This window comes from Eutrigla gurnardus (genome assembly GCF_963514095.1).
Source record: "Eutrigla gurnardus genome assembly, chromosome: 3".
In the NCBI taxonomy this organism is placed as follows: Eukaryota; Metazoa; Chordata; class Actinopteri; order Perciformes; family Triglidae; genus Eutrigla; species Eutrigla gurnardus.
The window spans coordinates 16,152,122-16,174,360 of NC_139917.1; the positions used below are offsets into that span (position 1 = coordinate 16,152,122).

The 22,239-nt window shown below is 42.0% G+C and overlaps 1 protein-coding gene across 1 annotated transcript; it reads right to left on the minus strand.

Annotated features, from left to right (window-relative positions):
- Nucleotides 1-710: 710 nt before the first annotated feature.
- Nucleotides 711-21,507, minus strand: cplx2a (complexin 2a). Its single transcript, XM_084005230.1, has 4 exons — nt 21,320-21,507; nt 19,737-19,821; nt 6,771-6,949; nt 711-2,278 (listed from the first exon to the last, which is right to left on the minus strand). Exons 2-4 carry the CDS (start codon nt 19,765-19,767, stop codon nt 2,087-2,089), a joined length of 402 nt encoding a protein of 133 aa, XP_083861356.1. The 5' UTR covers nt 19,768-19,821; nt 21,320-21,507; the 3' UTR covers nt 711-2,086.
- Nucleotides 21,508-22,239: the final 732 nt, after the last annotated feature.

Here is a 22,239-nt window from a genome sequence, read left to right on the forward strand (position 1 = left end):
ACCCTGTGGCAAAATAGAGGAAATACTCAAATGCACAAAGTCTGTTCATCACATCCTATACTGCCCTCTTCAGACCAGCAATAGTGTTGCACTTCTGTTAACTGAAGTAGTCACAGCAGCAAATTAATTTACTTCCAATACAGATTCTTATTTTACTGTGTGTGTGTGTGTGTGTGTGTGTGTGTGTGTGTGTGTGTGTGTGTGTGTGTGTGTGTGCGTGCGTGTGCGTGTGTGTGTGTGTGCTTTCAGAATGCATTCTTGCTAATAGCCAGCAGGGTTTATGGTCTCAATTGTTAGTTTCAATTTGTCTCCAATACAGGATGATGTTCATTTAGTAAATTATGGATCTTTGTGATTTCGCAGGTTGTTACTATGGCGATGTTTTCGTTTTAACTTTCACAGTGTAATCATCAGTTCAAGTTATTTTTAACCTTTTTGGTCTCGAAAAAAAAAAAATATTATTCAGCATTCAGTTGTACATAGCTCAACTTCACTTGTGGTTTAAAAATGAAGGGTTTTGACAATGGTTGTGGTCCAAGCAAGGGCACTGTGAGGTAGGAAGGAAGTTAGAATGGGCCCACCCTTGGCACCATTTTGGAGATGTGGTTTGGTGTGATTCCAATCACAAGAGGGTTCGTAGTTCACCACTGTTTTTGAAGCCAACCCCACATCGCAGAGAACAGAAGATGACGCATTTTAATGTCTGTGAACAAGGTTTTAAGTTTTTATTGAATCTCAGGCAGAAACATACATGATAATCCTTTATTGCTCAATGGCATTCCACGTCGCTTAGCAGCTCATTCTCACATCTAAACCAACAATAATAGAACGGAATCAAGCATCACTTCATGTCTGCTTTTTCTGTGTCACCCAATCAGTAGCCAAACTCACTGTGTGCTTGTGTGTGTGTGTGTGTGGAGGAAGGTTGTTCCCTTTCTTCACCCAGACTTGAAGTCTGTTTATACTGCTTATTATAAAGCCCTGTTTCTTCTTTATTTATACAGATTCACTTGGTGTTCTCCTCCCAGTAGTAGATCCTGATAGTAAGAGTATATATACTGTAAGTTCTGGTTTTATGGCTGAAAGCTTAAGGTTTTGGCTGTTGTATGAATGGTCATTCTGCATCGAAACAATGACACAACAAAACAGAAAACCCTGCAAACCTGTAAATGAAATTTCCTGAATGCATACATATCATTTTTTATTACTGATATTATTAACGGTTATATCCACATGATAGTGAAAACACACTCAAACTTAGGAGTTATTGCCTTAATATATATTTTTTTGCATGATAAAGAAGAGGATAGGGGGGAGGGGGGTGGTTGAGTTTGTACATATTCACACAACAGACGTTTCCAGACAAATGGCATGCAAGACATAAGAAGGAGACGCACTGAACAGGGGGAATAGAAACATTTTTAAACACTACACTACATGAATGTTTTACACTTATGTGTAGGGGGAATAGACAATAGATCAGACAGAATGTGTAACACTGTGTGCAAAAGGTTTTACATAAGTTTCAGACATGATCGAACACAAAACAGTAGCTTTAGGAGCACACAACGGTAGTCTTTAAATTTCCTTTTTAAAATATGGCTTATCAAGTTATCACATCTTTTTTTATTGTAGAGACAGACACACAGTTAGTATAATCATTTTCATATAATATTTTATGATTGTTTGCCCATCTTGAGGCTTCTAATTTATTTATGTACAAATCGAGTGAACAGCGTGGTGGACGAGGATATTATTTTTCAGTGCTGCAAGAGAGCTCTGCAGAGGGGAGAAAAGGGGGTTTAAAACGTCTCAGACTAGAAGGATAAACCATCTCACGTGTTTTTTTTAGCCCCTCTGCTTGCTTCATTCTTGTACCGTAGCTAACGTTCACCTGGCCGTTGGGCCAGCCTAGCTTAGTCTAACGGCTGCCATTCACACTGCTGCTTCACAACGTTAACGTTACTTCCAAAGCAATGTTCTCATCTGTCATGTGGGTGGGAAGAAAGCCCCTGACTGAAGCCAACCTTGTGAATGTAGTCTTTGAACTAAGCTAGATAACGTTAGCATTAGCTGGCGAGCTAGGCTATTTCTTCAGCATGTCTTGCAGTGGGCCCGGCAGGTATTTCATCACTGTGTCCATGATGCTCTCCTCTTCCTCCTCGTCGCCACAGCCGGCCGGCACGAGCTTCTTGGGTCGAGTCAAGCTGCCCTCTGCTGGCTCCTCTGCAGCAGCTGCTGCCTCGGCTTCGGCCTCCTCGCGCTTTTTCAAGCCATACTGTCGGTCAAACATGGGAATAGAAATATGTGGAAGTTAGAAGAGTGAAGGAAATGCATAATTACAGGACTTTACATGGCAGTAACACCAATGTTAAGATCAGTTTTCCCCATGTTGGAAAAACCAAAGTGTAAGTTATCTGAAAATCAAGTTATTTGATGCATTATTATCTGTAAATTGTGCTGTTAGTGGGTTGAAGCTGCGGATCTCCTAGACTGAGAAATCTAGATTGTTTTTGCTGGATTGTTTCTCTCTCATCACCTGCAATTTCCACTGTGGCCACTAGGCCCAAAATAGCCGAGTATCGCAACGGTGTTCCTTTGATGTTTTGGATAGCTGTGGAGTTAAAGTGGCCAAAAACAACTTTTATTGCAGCTTTAAGAATAGAGTTGCCTTCTGCCCTGAAAAGCATGACACCACTTCTGCTGAGGCAGAGTTAAAAATACTGCACAGTGATAATATAATGCAACATCCATTAAATGGGTTTGGTTGAATTGAAAGATGTCTTCAGGCAATGTGATTTGCTTGGAGAACCGGCTTAGATATTTTGGAGGCGCAAAATCTGATATATCGGCAGTTTCCTGGAAGTCAGTTAGAGTTATTCTGATAACTCCAATATAACGATGTGACAAAATGCAAAAGTACTGCATCCCATCCTTTTCCCCATCATGTTCCTGTCTGTGTCTTTTTGCAAAGATGTGGAATACGTCAAAAGCAGAGATGGTGTCTTGGGTGCTGCTTTTCGGTGTTCACACTGACAGTGCATGTCAAAAAGGCCAACAAAAAAAATCGCACCAGCTTTGAAAACCGCTGCCACCAAAATGTTATAATGAACAATGAACTGGACCCAAGAGCAGACACATGCTAATGAGAGGAGCGAAGGCTGGTGTGTGGGCTGGCTGGCTGAGCAAGGCTGGATAGCAGAACAAGGTATGCGGGCCGGGTTGAAATCCTGAGACACAGACAGTTACATGGAGCAAAAAAAAAAACAACAACAAAAAAAGCAAACCCCAAGCAGATAGGAGCAACGCAAACAGACAGAATTGAGCCAACAAGAGTAGCTGTGAAGAACCGGGTTTATATATACAGCTCAGGTCGATGAGGAGAATGAGCCACAACTGTGCCAGCAATTAGCAGAGCTCAGAGGTCCACGCAGACATGCAGACACAAACACAGGAGTTGGACGGGGAACACAGCAGGGAAATTCCCCAGTGTCTGTGTCCATCGTGGGTCACCAAAAGTGTCTCTTGAGCAGTGCTACCTCTTAGTTGCAGAAGAAGAAGGCACAGGGAGGCAGTGATTGACTGGGATCAGGCAGTTGAAATAGTAAATCCCTACTACAGTGTCCAATGCACCCACCTCCAAAAAAACGGTTTCGATGGGTCAGGTGGGACCATGGCTTTTAGCCTCTTGAAGGCCTCCTTGGCACTGAGGGACAAAAAGAAGGGTATGGAGGTGGAGTTGAGACTAGTGAGAGGAGCAGCGACCCAAATGAAGTCCCTGGTGAAGCGTCTATAGACGTTAGCAAACCCAAGGAACCTCTGAGGCTCTGTCGGTTGGGGCCAACTAGCAACGGGTCTGTCTTCACCTGCCCACTCTTGATGATGTAGCCCAGCAAGCGGACTCTGGGGTGAAACTCATAGTGTTCAGTAAATACATCAAAACGTTGTGACCCTGGCTTGGAATCCATATGAGATGGGAGGCGTTCCAGAGATCAAGTTCAGAGAAAATTGTGGTTCCCTGGATAGGTGGAACTAATCAAGGGTAGATGATACTCATTCTTGATGAATATTATTTAAACATTGAAAATCAATACAATGGCGTAAGGATAAGGGAAATATGCAACTTCAAAAAGGACGGCCCAACAACAGAGGGCACCTGATGATTTCTAGATGATTACCCAAGGGGTACTGGTTCAGTCTGGTGAAGTACCCCGGCCAACAACCTTCCATTCAGCACGTTAGTAGATCGGTATTCCAGCGTGTGTCGACACCAAAAAATCCCCCAAAAATGTCCTTAGCACCTGAATCATCACCAAGAGCTAGCAGAGGCAGGAAGAGCATGTTGCAATAAAGGATGGCTGGGAGCTGCATATGAGACTTAGACCCTGTACCCACCAGTACCCATAGTTCTACTGGTGACCTCTGTCTTTTGGCTGACAGACTGCCAAAAAAAAAATGCCAGATTGACCACAGTATATATGCATTCAACCGCCCCTGTGTGCTCATTTCTCTGGAGGTAAATAAATGAGCTCTGCCGAGCTGCATGGGTTCGTCCTCTGAGCCTTGAGAGGCTGTTCTTGAGGAAACACTCACCGGAGAGGTAGTCCTGTCCCCCTCAGGGGTACTAGGTGGAGAGTGGGCAGGGGCAGGCTGAGAGGACCCCCCAGTCTCTGTAAAGCAGCAGGCTTGCAGCATTCATATCAAGTGGCTGGTCCATCTTTAATTTGCTCAGAAAGCCCTTTCACTGAGCAACCCTGAATCCGAACCGAAGGCTTAGCAGGCGATTAGAAGCACAGCCGAGGTGGTCAGGTTGATCAAGAACCTTCTCATTTCGGAAATTGAATCCCCATATGAATCAACATTCATATCATAGAATGACTTGAATATAAAGGCTCCGCCCATGCCAGCGCCCTTCCTCTTCATAACTCCATGATGTTTTGTACCGTGGAATCAGAAGAAAACAGCAGAGATCGCTGACGGAACACCACGAAACATCGTAGGAGGTGGCGATGGAATAACGAGGAGACGGTGAGGCAGACGCAGCATTGGTGGAGCAACTGGGGGAACAGACTGAGGTGGTGGACCAGGTAGAGCAGGGCAGTTAAATGGGAAACTGGAGCCATGCTGGTCAGACCTTTCTGAACGGTGAACTGGACCCAAGAGCAGACAGGCTGGTGACAGGAGGAAGTTTATACTGTTTATTTTAACACCAGTTGAGAATGTGTAAGCAGGAGAGGGGAGTGAGTTGGCAGATGAGTTGAGAGAGGAGTGGAGGCTGGCTGAGCGAGGCAGGGTAGCTGACGAGACGGGTATAGATCCTGAGACACACACAGAGGCAGTTTACTGGAGCAAAAAAGAAAAAGAAACCCAAGCTGATACGAGGAGACAGAATCAAGCTAATAAGATACCACCAACAATGACAGGACGATCTGGCGATGAATGCAGTAAAGAGGCGGGTTGATATACAGCTGAAACACGACGGTTGATGGTCCATGTAGACACACACACACGCAGGTGGCTCAGTAGGACGGGGGAAACAGCAGGGAGGCAGGGGTCCTGACACAAAACTGTTAATAATGTCATTCAATTTCCCAACCAATGGATGAAACGGCTTCAAGCGTGACACCATTGGCTCTGTCATGTGTGACAGTGGAGTCCGAGCATGTGCATACATCCTCCACTTATAATATAGACGTTTCTTGCAGTATCCAGGCACAACGGGATAAGGCTGCGGAGGAAGCTGACAGAAATCCTTTCGGTAACGAGCACTCTGGGAGTTGTTCCTCGCTCTTTGTTCACCTCTGGGAGAATTTAAGAAGAATGGAGGGGGTGAAGAGCCAGGGGAGGAGTGCCGCTTTTCATCCCTGTGATTCACAGTATCCCCCTCAGAGCCGCCCCACCCTCAGACTGCCTGTCTTTCACACTGCCTCTGCAGTGAGGTGGTTACACTGCAGCCCTCACCATCACTGCAGCCCTCACCATCACTGCAGACCTCACCATCACTGCAGACCTCACCATCACTGCAGACCTCACCATCGCTGCAGCCCCACAGCTTCACATTTGTGGAAAAGACTAAAAGTCATTGATTGTAGACAATGAAATGCACATCACACTAATGCTGTTTCACATTGCAAAAGGCATTACGAGATATTGTTTTAGAGGGAATATGCAACAACAACCAAATTTGACAGATTATACATATCATATTGTATATTGAACATTGTGTTAACATAGTAGTAAGTCTTAACAAGAATTTGGATGGGAGTTTGCAGGTCTACACCAATCCCCTCTGACCCTCCCATTTCTGTCTCCAAGTTCTAATTTATTCTTGTTAATCATGGCTCCTCATGTTGCTAATGGACTGTTGTCTACTTCTCTCAGTTGCATGCGGCTCCTTCCTGATCCTCCACTGATCTATTTTAAAATCACATAAAAGCAAACAAAAATAGTCTGATGAGACTCTATTTCAAACACAGGTCTGTGACAATGAAAGGGTTTTTGCTGTCATGCAGCCAAGATGAGAAGCCTTTAGAAGCTGCTTAAGCCTGAGAAGAAAGGACGGCTTCCAAAATCATCAAAACTTCTTACATGGATGTGACACAATTCCACCGGGACTTGCTTTGGTTTGTCTTTTCTCTCCAGTTTAGTGTTCATGTTTCTGTTAATCAAATTGTATATCTTTGAATTGGTGGCTGACTACCTTGGTTCGGTTGTGAGTTAAAATAACTTAACTCAATTTGGTTATTAGACAGCATGTGGTGTCTTTATACCTTATCTCTGATGCCTTGTCTCATGCTTTCCCTCTCAGCCTCCATCTTGGCATATTTTCCCTTCCTCTCCTCCTCCTGCTGCCTCAGCGCCTCCTGTCGCTCCTCCTCTTTCTTGGCTGCGTCGGGGTCCTCCTCCTTCTCCTCCCCACCGAGCATCTTGCCCACATCAGGAGGACCACCTGAGAGAGAGAGAAAAAAATAAAGCATACATATGACACAATGACAACGGGCCTCTAGGACGATCAAATTAGTGTGTGAGACACAGAAGAGAAGTCAGAGTATTCTTGTCATTTAGACCATTGTTTCCCAAACTTTTTATCTGGGGACCCACTTTAAAATGACGTGATGTCTCACACACAACTACAGTTAGGTGGTGCAAGGCACGCGCATCTGTTGGTGGTCTGACAGTAAAAGTGAAGGAGAAGAATACTTAATAACTTTAGAAAATCAAATTGCTAAATGTGACAGAGAACTTTGGGCCAAATTGGACATAATTGTTTTTACTCATGAAGTGTCTGGTTAGAGTTCAATGGTGTGAATAGTGTTAAAGAACGTTAGCTGACGTTGTTTTCTATAGCTTACTCTTTGTAATTGTCCGTTTCTCCATCGATATGATTACATACAGACAGTATGTATACTGTTATCTTACATTTATTGTTTGTTTGCTTTATTTAGTATGGCTGAGTCGTGCCTATATTTATTTGTATTGTATGATGTCACTTTCAGACTTGTTCAAAAGTGTCAACTATGGAGATAATCAGATTAACTGTCATTTTCTAGTTGAACACAAGATGTTTGTGTGTGATTGCCAGTGCAAAGTAGGAGAGACAGGATGGAGAGGAAGAGACAGAGAAAAATAGTACCTTGATATATAGAGAGAGGTACTTTATATATATAGCCCCATCATCAATGTTAAATTGTTATGAGAGGCTGAGCACCCCTTAAGGGCTGATCCTAAAATCATCCCTGCTGTGTACAATTTTAATTTTAAGAGTGAACGAACTTCATCATATAAACTATTGCAGATGGCAACCAGCCACCTGGAAACTACAACTTTTGAGCCGAGTTCACACTACACTACTTTCAAAGTTGTCAGATTTCCTTTACTGCTCACACAACAACTTGCTTGTATTGTAATCGGGTTTTTTATACTAAATAATTTAAGGCAGGAATCCCTGATGAGGTCTCCAAGGTTAAGATTTGTCACGAAAACAGACATGAGAAGCGACACAGCCTAAGTCGTATGAAGAATATGATGTGTCCTGGGCATCTCCGCAGCATGGCAATATTTAATTTAAAATGGTTTGGACACACACTTTGCCTTTAACATACATATTGGGCCTCCTGCAGTCTGGATAACACTTTGATTCACTATCGTCCAGTGAGATAAACTTTAGGACTGTGGGTAATTCTACATGACATCAGAAATAAAAGCAAGGTTGGTATCATCAAGCCATAAGTCTATATATACTATATAGTATGCAAGATGTCCAGCTGGTTCTTGCTAGAGCAACAACAAAAGGTCCTTGAATGAATGAAGTCCCTCAGCATCCCGTTGCCATGTTATTTTGGATTTACTGTTTACACTGATTGCATTCAGTGTATCTACGAAAAATATCTAACATACTTATTCATTTAAGTGTTTTTTATCAGGTATTTTCTAAGATACGAACATCCCAAACTCGTTCTTCTAGATCACTCTGACGTACCTTAATAATATACGTATTTTTTTTCAAATGAGGCTGTGACGTAGTGCTCACTTTTCGAATGATATTGGTCGCTGTAGTAAATCGTAGATGCGGCTTGATTGTGACCAGTGAAATGTTAGTGCATGTGAAGAATCTGCGGCTGGACGGAGACGCAGCTGCTAAGTAAACAGAGCGCGTGCCAGCGTTTGAAACCCGCGCGTGACGTCACCCGGGAGAGCCCGGAGCACAACTTCCCGTCACAAAACAGCTAAGGTAGGACATGATTTATGGTTATGGTTGTAGAAAGTGACGTTCACGTTTTCTCCTCCGCGGTGGCTCAGTGTGTTTTGACCGCGGAGTGATCAGATCGATACTGTCTGAATCTGTTTTTACTGTGCGCTCATCGAGTCGCCTGGTAAAAGTGGTCATCATGGCAATGCAGGATGAATATGTTGCTGTGATTAGAAAATTCGCTCTGATGGCTTAGTTGTTTGAAAAGTTTCGTACATCTGTCATTGATTGAAAAAAGTAGCTCACATACTATCTGAACCATTCCCTTTTTGTAGCATTTTTAATGTGTCAAATCCAGTCAGTAAAAAATATATTTTCTGTCCATTTTGTTTATATACAAGATCTAATTGCAGTTTCAAAGTATATGGTATATGGAAGGAAAATAATGCCTTTATTTTAATGTAATTTTCATCACCATAATCGTAAAACCCCCAGATTTCCTCAGACAATACTGAAAACATGACCTTGGTGTCCACAGTAGCTACAGCCCTGATGGTTTCCTAAGTGGAGGTCAAGAGATGTGAGAGCAAACAGTGTGAATGTGACTTTTGCCTATTACACAACCAGGCTGGAGCCCTGGAATATGTCTTACGCAAGGCCTTCTCACTGTCGCTGTAGGAATTGTACATCCTATGAAATAATGCCTTGTGAAAGCACAAAAATGCTGAGCTTTGCAAACCAGAATAAGCTGTCAACAAGCATCAAAAGAAAAAAAGATGAAGAGAAAAGCCAAAGGTCTGGAGGATTTGGGCAAAAACAGGAGCAGTTAAGTAGTGAAGAGGAAGAGGCAAAAAAAACGGGAAGAAGGGAAGAAATGGGACAAGGGAGATAGGGAGTCGGTATGCTGCTGAGTTTTGTGACAAAACAAGACGTATTTAGGAAAAACAAGAAGAACATGAGGGGAGGGAGAGAATCTGTCAGAACCGATTGAGTCCTATTAGCTGAGCTGTTCCAGTTAGTGGGATTAGCCGGTGGTTTCTGTGGGACCACAGATGGAGAGAGTGTGACAGTTGAATGCATGGAGGGAGGGAAGGAAAAGAGTGATGAAGAGTGATTAGAATGAAAGGGAGAGTTGAGTCAGGAGGAGGAGGAGGAGGAGGAGTGAAAGGTTGCGAGGCAGACAAGGGGCATCTGAGGAGAGGAAGAAACGCAGTGTACTCCTTTAGTCTGCAGCTGCCCCCGGTGTCGCTTATATTTTGGACTTATCAGCATAAAGAAAACAAACTGCAGCAAAATATGCAGGGATAAAAGACAGGACAGGATGAAGTGAGAAGGGGACGAGTGCAAAAGGAACGGGTACAGAAGAAGAAATGAAAACATCAGGAAAACTGCAGGCTATAAAAGTGAATGGGGTTTGTACGATCCCGAGTTTTCATTTCAGGAGCTCTTTTTTTAATATACATATCCGGTGATTATGCAGCACTTAACATCTTTTCAAATCAAATAATGAACCGCTTTGATAAATGAGTGAAATAGTTATTTAAAGCTGCATGTAATTATATTTACCTTTTCCTACCTGATCTGTTTAATCTAAATTAACAGATTTTTTTTTATTTTTAACACTGAATTCTCAAGCGTATACTTAAACACCATTGACATTGACTGGGCATTCTTTTAATTACGTCATCTCGTCACATCCTCTTCTTCTACTGTGGTTTATTAACACAAGCACTTGGTGGCGCTAATTCTCCAGTCCAATAACATTCAACTTTAATGACATCAGATTAAACTGTAGTTTATATCAACAAACCATCTCCTGATATTGGTGTAAAGGTACAGTCGTAGGTGTAAAATGCACATTTATTTAGTCTTTGGCTGACCTTCTGGAAGTAGGCTATGCTATATTAAAGGTATACTATGTAGCAGCACTGGAGCAGGCGTTGAATCAATGCCCGAGGCACACTTCATCCTGCTGTGGCCTGCCTGCTCTCTCTGTGTCTCTCCTCGGTCACACAGCAGACCGACTGACAGAGGAAACGCACACACACAGAAGCACATAAAAATATGTAGTTTTTTTTATTAACTAACCGTAGTATTGGATTAATGTAAATTAACCATTGTTGGACTATGCACAACCCATAGGGACACCAACATCAGATGTTATAGAAACCTTTCCACCAAGTGCACTGGAGAAGCAACTTTACATTTACATTTTACTTTCAGTTGAATGGGTATGTCACAGTGACACGTCATCCATAGCTTGTAACACGCAGCCAAAGAACCGGGCTGAACAGACAAAGAAGACAGCCAGCTTTAGGGACTACAAATGTATCCACAAGATGAGGGCTTAGCACGGAAGGTGAAAGCTGAATGGAAAATAAATGAAACAATAAATCAGTCATGTTGCCACTTGGATTTAAATGAAACATGAAGAGTCAACTAAGGCATTGCTGTATCAGCATGCAATGAGCAGCACAGAGAAGCTGACATAGCGGTATGTCTGCCCGACCATAATAGGCTACACTATATGTTCTCCTTTAAGTGTGTGTGTATGCATGAGAGAGAAAGATGGTGGGGAAGGGAGCTAAAGAGCATATATAGCCAATGTCTCTATATGCACGTGTATATAAATGATTGCTTTGCTCCATTTTAAGCTCTCATGCATGAGCAGTTGAGCAATTACTTCTGGTGTGTTTGAATGTACAGTATGTGTATGTTCATGCACGTCCCTGTGCGGTATAAGCATGTGTGGATGTATTAATTATGTATCAAGAATATCTGGCGTGACTTTACATTAGTGATAACATTTACTATGCAAAGTATTTGAGATAGTAGCTCATATGCCGGTTCAGTTGTTACTCTGAAATGCAATCACCACACAATATAGAATCTGTTTTATCGTAATTGCGTTGCCAGGAAACACCATGCATCCGAGTTTGTTTCCTGTCAACTGCTGATATGAGCAAACATTGCAACAGAGATTAAAGTTGGACCAATTAGGAATCTGTATTTGCAGACGAGAAATTGGTATTTATTGATGCAACCTTTTTGTTCTACTTAATGATGTATTTTGCGAAACATTGAGCTTGTGTGTACTGTAAAAAATCAAAATGAAACTTGATTTTTAGACATCCATATCCTCAGTAATGTCAGAAAATATTCCAGAATAGCCCAGATATGTCCAGATCTCTCAGAGCCTGTGTGAGAGTTTATCTGACATCCTGCAAACAGGATCCAGGATAGGGATGCACAGATACTAATAGCTAGTTTGGGGTATCAGTGACACAGGGGTTGATGTATTCAATTAAATTCTGTTTATATGCTGTATAAATGATATACTGGAAGTTAAATATTTATGTTTTGGCAAATATTTTTGCTGCATTTTTATTTTCTGTTGCACGAAAGGCACTTTATAAATGAAGCTTGGTTTGATTTGATTAATAAGGTTTACACTTAAATAGCCATTTCTTTTTTAATTTTGAAGATTTTTGCAAAGTTGCTGGTGTGCAATTTATTATTTGAATAAAAAAATAACAATTCTATAAATGTTAGTTATTTGTTATGTTTTAATTTTCAAAGTTAGGAAAGCAATTTTTAAATGAAAAGAATATCACACAGCACTTATTAATGAAACCGTGGTATCTGATCGATACTCGGTATTGGCCAATATAAAGCCATGCAGGTATCAGCATCAGTATCGGGACTGAACAAGTCCGATTGGTGCATCCCTAATTCAGGATCAGTTTATGATCTAATACCTGAAAATCTCCAATACAGGCCATGTAAACACAGCTATTGAATCCCGTATCTGGAGCAATGACTCAACCCACTAAGCCTCATTGTCAAAAGATTCTCTTCCCATGCACGACACAGGAAAAAAACCCTCCAGTACCTCTTCTATCTGCCAAAACCAAAACCAACTTGGTCTGGTTTCACAAAATCATATTAGCACATTCAGATTGTCTTTTTTCAATGTAAAAAAAAAAAAAAAAGAGGATCCTGAGAGACAAACCCCTGAGTTATATTGAGCTATGATCCCGGCTCGTGCTTTGTGAGCCATTTTAGAGATACAGCAACGTCCTTTCAGACCAGAATAATTGTATTAAGCTCTCAGGCATCACATAAGCTGTGTCGAGCTATGTTTTTGATTAAAGAGTCTACACTTTATCCCTGCATACTCCATAAGGTTGTAGTTGTCAGAATGACATTCAATGTATAAGCTAATAAAAGCTTGTAATGGAAAACTGACAGGTTGGCCTTTAGCCCCCTTTCTGTATAATCCAAATTATATTAGATAAGTCAAAATCAGCAGTGACAAAGAGGCACTTTGAAGACAGATTCTCCATCACACCGATCAAAAACCAGTTGGTGCGTGTATTTGACTTGAGACGAAATAAAATGCGATTTTTAGGAGTTGAATCGGAGATCTGCGACACTGGTTAACTTATGTACGACAAACACGCAGATCATCTCAGAAAACCAGTCAATCCCTGGTATGGTGTTTTAAAGATATTTTCCCTGAGGCAAAAAACTCCTTCAACTTTACCAGCAGAGGTCGAGCCTTTTTCTCAATATTTGGAAGTGGCTTCGCTATAAGGTGTCATCTCTCTAATCCTTTCCTACTGAAAGTTCTTTGTTAAATCTTCGTTAAATCCGAAGTCTCGAGGGAAAGGAGGAAAGAAGACTAACCCTAGCTAACTCTCCCAGTGCTTGAACCCCAGACAGCATCAGATAAACAGGACTTATCTACTCTTTTCCCACTCCAGGTTCTCAAGGCAAATCCCCTCTCTAATTCCAAAGTGTGGTGGGAAAGCGGATGAGGGAAAATATCTAGGTTTTGGCCTTCAGGACAGGCATCATTGTCTCAACACAGCTCATTAAACGGCAGGAAAATGTGGCCGAGAACCTTCGCTCACTGTTGTTCCGCTGTATAATTGATGGCAGTTATGCTTTGAGTCTGTTTAAATTTCCCTCAGGTGAAGCAGCTTTGCACAATTTTGCACGCAGGACAAAGTGAGACAGTTCTATTTTGCAGCGGGACTTTAGTTCACAAATGTGAGGGGTGGGTTTAAAGTCAAAGTTGACGTTATAGGTGCGTGCCTCCCCACCACCGTCACCTGCGATCGCAAATTTCTCAAAAATGTCATATTTCTCACATTAAAATCAATCCTTACTAACATCACACTATTGTTTGACAGTTAACAGTTAAAATCAATATTATGATGTCAATTTGAAAAATCAATTTACTGAAAAAGATGCCAAGTTTGACCCATTTTACACCATACTCACAATTAGGAATGTGCTGTTATTTCTGGTGTCAGATTTAATTTGCAACAAAATAGTTTTGTACAGTGTAATATTTATTTTTGTACATTGAGATTTGTTGCTGGATCTTTTCAAATCATGATAAATGATTTTAATCAACCCTTTCTACAGTTCTGGTTGTGACTGGACAAATAGCATTACTTACTGCAGCTCCAATGTGGATACGGTAGAAAGTTTGGTGTCGGAGTTGAGACCAAAAAAAGCCATCCGTTCTGTACAAAATGTGATAACCAGTGGGGCTTTGCCAATAATATGGAAACATTCATAATCAAAATCGCTGACAGGTTGTGAACGATGTTGCATCACAGTGTGATTGGGATTATTCACCACTGCTGCTGCAGGTAACGCTTCTGATGTGTGATCACGAGTCTTGACATCCTGACACACTGTATCGCTCAGGATGATTAACTGCAGTTTGTATTTAGCAGATACCAAACGTAATAAGAAAACCTTTATGTGAAGGTCATAGACACCTGCATGTTTCTCTCTCTAACTATTCCTGACTTGGGTGGTTGAATGGATTATTTATAGGATCTGGACATGCTCTCAAACACACATGTAGACACACACACACACACACACACACAGACACACACACACACACACACACACACACACACACACACACACACACACACACACACACACACACACACACACAATTTGTATTGTAGGAGGAGCTCAAGGTCAATTTGATGAACTGAATCTGATTTGCTTGAGTAACGTACCAGAAGAAGACAGGGAAGTGAGCCTGTTCTCTCAGCCAATCACATTAGAGGGCTGCTAAATGTGATTATCTGTATTTTGAGGAGACGAGGTGAGGGAAGAACATCTCAAGGTGTCTTCTGTTTTCATTTCACCTCAAATCACACAGCTTTGTCACACTTAACCACTGAAAATAGCACCCATTAGTGGGAAGTGACGTACTTGCTGGCACATTGTTAAAGAGACAGTTCACCCAAAAATCAAAAATCAAATATTTTCCCAGCCATGTCTCTTTCATGAGCCGGTTACACAAGATAATCCTCAATTTCTTTAAAAAGCTGCAAATGGTTGTCAAACAATATTTTCTTGGGGACTATTTTCAGCTGCAGAGCATTTATTGAAAAAACAATGCAAAACATTGAGCATGATGGCGTTAACTCTCCTACATTATTTTAGAAGCACATCATGTTTGCATCGTTTTCTCGAAACAAATAAAAAATGGCATTTTCTTATAAGCTTTAGTCAGGATAAGGCCACTCCGAGCCAAGTGTCTTATCCAGAGAGCACCTACATTTGACCACTTCTGGTGTCAGCCTAGCGACAGTGAGTCAATGATCCTATTCATATCTGCATCTTGTCCAAAATGAGAACTTTCTCCCCTCTTTATTCAAGTCAAGTTCACAGGAAAAATAACTCAATCAAATGAGCTACTTGGATTGCTTTAAACTTCAGTAAATGATTGTTTAATCACATATTAGTACTATTAGTACATATTTGTGGTAAAATCATGAACAACAACATGACTGCTACACAAATATAAACTTGTGTATGAAGAGAAGTAGAAGCTGGCAGACATATTTCCCTGTTATTAAACCTACCGGTACGTCTCACAGGCCTTCAGGGTTTGATTGATACTATACCTCAGGAGTAATGTCTGCCTCACTTAACGGCCCCCTATTCTGTCAAACTAGCTCCAGCTTTTAGGAGTCTGGAAGTGCAGAGTCAGCACTGAAGCTCTGAGTAGCAGAATCAATGACTGCAAAAAGAAACTATATGATTTTAAAGCAAGGTGTGAAAGTTGTATGGGAGTCAGTTTCATGGCTCCCCAAAACTAATACTGCAGGTAAGATTGATTAAAAATAATCCCAATCGTAGAATTAAGCACATCTTTATCACCTTTGTTTGAAGACAGATAGCCATTAAGAGTCTGTGGGCTCCAGAGGAGCAGTATATTTTAATATCAAAACCGCTTCATCGACAAGTTATGTCAATATTATTTAGTGGTTACATATGAGAGGTATTAGTTACATCAGCAGTAACAAGTCTGGATCCCCCTGTTCCTGTGGGCTGGAAAGGATTCTTTACAAAGGGCCCATTAGTGAGTTGTTTACTGTGTCTGTTGTTCAAAATGTTAAATTGTTAATGGAGACAGCAAGACACACCATTATTTATTATGATGACATATGACAGATGCTGCTGTCTTGGCCAGGACACCCTCGGGACAGATATTTTAATATAAAGATTAACGATTAAATTGGAAAACAACCAGAAGAAATCATTTAATTAGGTCACAAGGAGAACATTTTAGGAAAAAAAATTGTAGGCCTCTAAAAGTGCACAGGAAAATTATTTAGCCTTCATAACACAAAGTACAATGACTTGATTACCCAGTTGATTACATTCATGCTTCAACTTCCTTCCTGAGATGTGGTGTGAAAGGCTCTTTAAGTCACATCAAAAGAATTGTTTCTACTTTATCGCTCTTATCGGTAATGATATGTTGTGGTTTCTTTCCTTTGACAAATGTACTTATTGTAGGTCGCTTTGGACAAAAGCGTCTGCTAAATGACCTAAATGTATTTGGGAGGCTCGAAGCGTTCGTGATAAGAGGTGGAAACAATGATCCGAGGTGCAGCATCCACTTAAAACTCGTCAGGGCTCCACATTCAGAAAAAAAACGTGGCCATGCAAGAAGACAATCCATGAAATCTCATGTTATCTCCATTCCATATGTGTGGATACGAATTTAAAACCAAGGACGACTATATTTCTATCTATCTTTCTTTTCTATCAGCTCAGTAAGTCACTATAATACAAATTTGAACCTTGTTTTTCATATCTAATCCATAGGTATAATAACATTAAGTCCAATATACTGTTTATTGCTGTCTACGATACATTTGACCACCTTTGGACAGAAGAAGCTCAGTGTAACAAGTTTTACATAACATTCGATCCACAATTGCTTGTAAAAAAAGATCATTTATTTTTATAATGCACCAAATGTCCTTACTGCCTCCACCAGCAGGCCATTGAGTAAAGCTCTTGTAAAAAAAAAAAAGAGAGAAGAGCAGCCCAATAATTAAGTTTTAGATTTATTTGATAGTATTAGGCCTACCTAACGTTGCAAAAGACAGTGCAGCAGGATTATGGCGCTAACATGGCGACTGCAGAGAACATCCAACAGTCATCTGAACTGATTTGAATCTTGCTGAATCATCGCAGTTAAACATCGCTCTGTTTCCTGTTTTCTTCCATGTATCTGTAACCAAAGAAGCCTTGGAGGATTAGTTAATGCACTGGCAGCATCCTCTCCAATGGAAACTCGTCCACACTCATCACCTAACATACTCGGCAAAACACACTCTAATGGACGGTGTCGCAAATTCACGTCCAAACTGAAGGGAAACAATCACAGGATGGAAATGACCAGGGTAGAAACAGGTCATAAGATCCGATCGCCAGCAGAGGTTAATTCTCAAAACCAGTTTTCAACAAAACAGACACGCAAAGTTCAGTTTGTTGACGATACACGAGGTAGCTACATGATTCACAATTAAGAGTCTTTAGCCAGGTACGGTACACTGGCGGCCCTGTGAGGCTATATGCACGGCAGTAGGCTACATTAAGCTAAATGCTAACACCAGTATGCTAACATGCTCACAATGACAAAGCTAACACGCTAATTAGCACTAATAAGCCACTGTTGGGAATGTTATCCATTTTGTAGAAATTTGGCCCGATTATGGGGGCTAGATTAAATATCACGGGATCGCCATCAAGTTATTATGAGTCGCAGAAATCCATCCAAAAACGTGGCAGCGCTAGAGAAAAATCAAGGGATCGCCAACGTAAGTATAGGATCCATCCTCTGGGGAACATCAATGTGCAAAATTTCATAGCTTTTGAGATTTATAAGTGCTGACCAAAGAGGTGGATCATCTGATATGACAAACATAAGCATCCCTACTGCAATGCAGCTTATCAGTATTGCTAATACGCTGTTGGTATTTCTCTTTGAAACCTAGAAGCAGGAATAAAAATATCTTGTGGGAAGGGATGTTTCGTGGTATGCAGTTTAGACCACTCAGACTTAGTGGACTTAGACTCAATATCCCAGCCTATTTGATTAAAACACATTTCACTAATATTGATGTATTGACTGACTGGCACTGACCATCGGATTGCTAGCTGAGCTGATTGATTAGCTGCCTAATTGGTTTGTTTCATTATCTGATTTTTTTTACACCCAGAGGGAGTCCAGTGCACTGTCAGCATTTTTGCAGTCACATGAGTGGAAAGAGGTCACTGTGTCCCCGCCAGTAAACATGGACCAGAACCAAAGATGGCTTGCACTGACATCAAAATAGCTTAATCACCCTGATAGGCATACCTATTGATTATTAGACACATTACAAAAAAATGTTCTGTCTTCGTGCAACCTTTCTCCCTCTCTCATCTTTCTCTCTCGCACACAAAAATCTATACCCTAACGTGCAGCCTCCATAATTCATCCCACCTTGAGACGCAGTACGCGCACACTCTTTCCTATACATTATCTATAAAGCATCTCCCCAGCACAGGCAAACACCCACACTATCAAAGCTATTCCTTATAGCAGGCGGAGTCCAGCCCCACTTCTGCAGAGTAGAACCCCCCCCCCCCCCCCCCAAAAAAAAACACCCAAAAAAACAGCATCCAATGCAAAGCAGTTGATTTAAGAATTCATAGCGCCGACACGAGGCACAGCCGCTATGCAGAACCAGGCAGCGCTGGCATCCTCTGCATCCAAATGAGGAGCAGGGGGGCTTCAACTCCACATCCCAACTGTAGCTGCACTAACACCTCTGTAACCTGGACAGCAGCAGCCCAGCTTCCTGCGTTACTGACCAGTAAGTGTACGACTGCTGCATTACAACTACTTTCCTGCCTTTCCCCTTGAAGCTATAGCTGACAAGGCGGATTAATTACAGGGCCATAACGAGGACTAATTAGGGGGCAAATAATAGCTAAGATAATATTCTTAAGGATAATACCTGGAGGCTTTAAAGGACAAAAGTCTTGTGGAAAAAAAGTCGTTAGTCATAGTTCTTGGCAAAATAGCCTTTCTCTATTTCTCTTGCCTGTATTGCCAACAGTTGGCATGAAAAGCATAGACTGCTTGTGAAAACCTACATTTTTCATGTTATCACCACATTATGAGTGCCTTCTTTATGCAAATTCCACTGAGTGAACTCAAAAATGCATGAAGATCAGCTAAAAATAAGGCTGTTGCTGTCCTAAGTAGGTGACATGTTGGGCAGGTTTTCACTTGACTGGTTAAGTATTAGAATATATGACTAAACCTGCTACTGCCAGTACTGTCCTTTTTCAACTGCCGTAGTCCTAATCTCCTTTACAGAGACTTGATACACTTTTAGGGAATCGCCGGCTACAAAGTCGGAAATGCAGAAGAACAAAGCATGTACAGGTTATAATCTCCATCATGTGACCTTATAACGGGAAGTCACGCCCTGCCCTGAGAGGTTTTTCAAAAGACGGATGTGGGGGGGAAAGAAAGAGAAGAGGGAATGCGTATACCAGTAGCTGAAGTTTCAAGTCAGGAGTTTGGTGCAGGATGGATTATCTCAGCCAATTATCCCCATAACTACCAGTACCACTACAGTACAATAACCCATCCAATCCTACACTGCAGTGCTGTTAAATCAACCTTCTTCCCCAGCAGACTAGTACTCACCTCCCATCGCAGCTTTCATTACAAAATTCATGATGAAGCAGTTCTGTGTTGTCTTCCTTCAGTGGTCCGGTTATCGGGGACAGACCTGCAGCCAGGGCACAGAATACACAAGCTATGAGTGCGCGAACATGCGCTGATGGGACGTGCCGCTTCGTTCCGGTGCTTTTCATATACAAGTGCTTGATGGGATGGGGGAGGAGGAGGATAATGATGAAGAGGCTCGATGCGGACAAGAAACGACCTCCAGACGGAGATCCCCGTTTGGCGAAGGACGAAGATGCTCTTTCAGTTTAATAATAACCGCAATCTCTACATAAGATCATTTCAACTCCCCGAGAAGTAAGAATTAAGATCTTAAAGCCTCAAAATGCAACTCTAAGTAAAAAAAAAAAGACTAAACTGGGTTAAGATGGCTTTACCCTCCAGTATAACACCGTGTCCCTAGTTTTTCATAGAGGCACCTGCGTCCTCAATTTACAACCAACAATCCATCTTGTGTGGATTTATGCTGACGCTGCTTGGCTGCCTGTCATTTGTCCTCCCGGACTTAAAAAAAAAAGAGGCAGATGCAGAGGTCAGAGATGAGCAAGTCGGGGCATGATTTATGTCAGTGCCTTGGCCTTGGAGAGCATCACTGCAAGGGCATTGCACGACAGAGAAAGAAAATTACTTTTTTTCAATGATGCTCTCCCCCACTGGTCTTACACTTCTAATTTGTAAGTTCATATTGAGCTTTATAGCATTTTATTCCCTATGCAACTATAATAAATCTATGGTGTTTGTCTTGAGGTTAAAAGTGAAGTAATTTTATCATAACCTTACATGGAAAAAATGCTTTGCATATTTTCTATAATATTGCTGCTGGGACTTTATGTCTACAGTATTCATTGTTGTGTGTTATCATGATAATGTTCCTATAATATTTCCACGGGACCTCGAAACTGACTTTACGGCATCCTTTTTGTAATTGCTGTTCTCTCTCTCTCTCTTTTTTTTTTTTTTACAATCTTTTTTACGACATAACAACCTCACGGGTAGTTTTGCTGCATTTTTACAGCATCCCTCTGCCATTGCGGCACAGCAGCCTGGCAGGAAGAAGGGGGGGAAGTGCCATCCTCCTGAAAACTTGCTGCACTCATGATTACATCGCTGTTTCGTCTTCGAGTCATTTCCATTCGCCCCAAAGTCAAATCTGCACCATCTCGGCGTCCTTAAAATAATTTCCTGGTTCCCTTCCTCTTCATCATCATCATCATCATCTGCAGCAGCGGCGGCGGCACCATCGGTTTCCCCTCACATGAACCCGTACTGTATTCACTCACAGCTCCTGGTGCGGTGCAGCATTTCGCCACAATTACAGTAACCGTACAGTATGTTCCCCTTGTTAAACGACTGCACCCTCGAGCTTAGACACGCGCGCGCGATTAGAAGCCGATACGGTACACGCGCAACGTGGAAGTGTATGGGAGCATCAGCATCTTTGACCAAGCGCACGAGCCCGTCACCATCCGGTCCCGTACAGTGAAACACACACACACGCACACACACAGCCCTCGTCTTTTGGCTGATGTGGCTTCGTTTACCTTGTTTTGATCCTCGTCCAAGTCTTTATCCCTCCAAAAAAACAACAACGTCGTGGTGTAGTAACCACCCTCTTTCTTCTGCTTCGGCGGGGGGAAGGCAACACAAGTTGTGCGTCTTTAAAAGGGGGGATTGTGCCTCTCAGTTCGCAGACATGCCGGTTGTGTCAGAGTCAGGCTGCAGCGGCGGAGGAAGAGAGTCTATTCCTGCAGGACGAGATGAGAGCAAGCAGAGGGAGAGAGAGAGGGGAGGGAGGGAGGAAGGGAGGGAGCACATGAATGTAATATCACCCCAGTGAAGGTTCCGTTTAAATTATTTTTCCTTCACAACTTCAAACATTTCAAAGTGCTTTAAAGGTAGCCTGCTGCGAATAAGCCGCTGCAAATGTGTTGGGATCACAACAGAAGACAGCGTGTAGGATTAACATCCAATCTGCATAAGATTTGACTTCTTCACAGTTCTTAATTCATAAGATCTCGGTTTATTATGCCATGCCAGCGGAGTGCAGGAATAGCACAAAAAATGCACTTAAAAACGCACTATTCCCCTGTTAAATGCACACAAGGTTTAAAGCAGCAGCAGGGACACAGAGCGTCATCAGCAGTAAGTCCCTCTCCTTTTAGCTCTGTTTTTGGTCTCCTCCAACTCCTGAGGGAAAATCTGGCTCTTTAGCTGCTCAAATGCTCTACTGTGTTCAACCGTGTCTGTCTGTTGTTCGGTGCTCGGGTGCAGAGAGGGTTTATCTGATGTATGTTTGCTGATCTGCCGTGGTGGTTTCACAAAGAATCAAACAGGGCTTTTAGGTAGCGCTTAAACACAGAGAGATAAAACAAAAAGTGGGCGTTGCTAGACATAAAGCTCTACTGGGGCACAGGCCCCCTATTACTAAAATCACAAAAAAGAGCGGTGCACCGGCTACGAC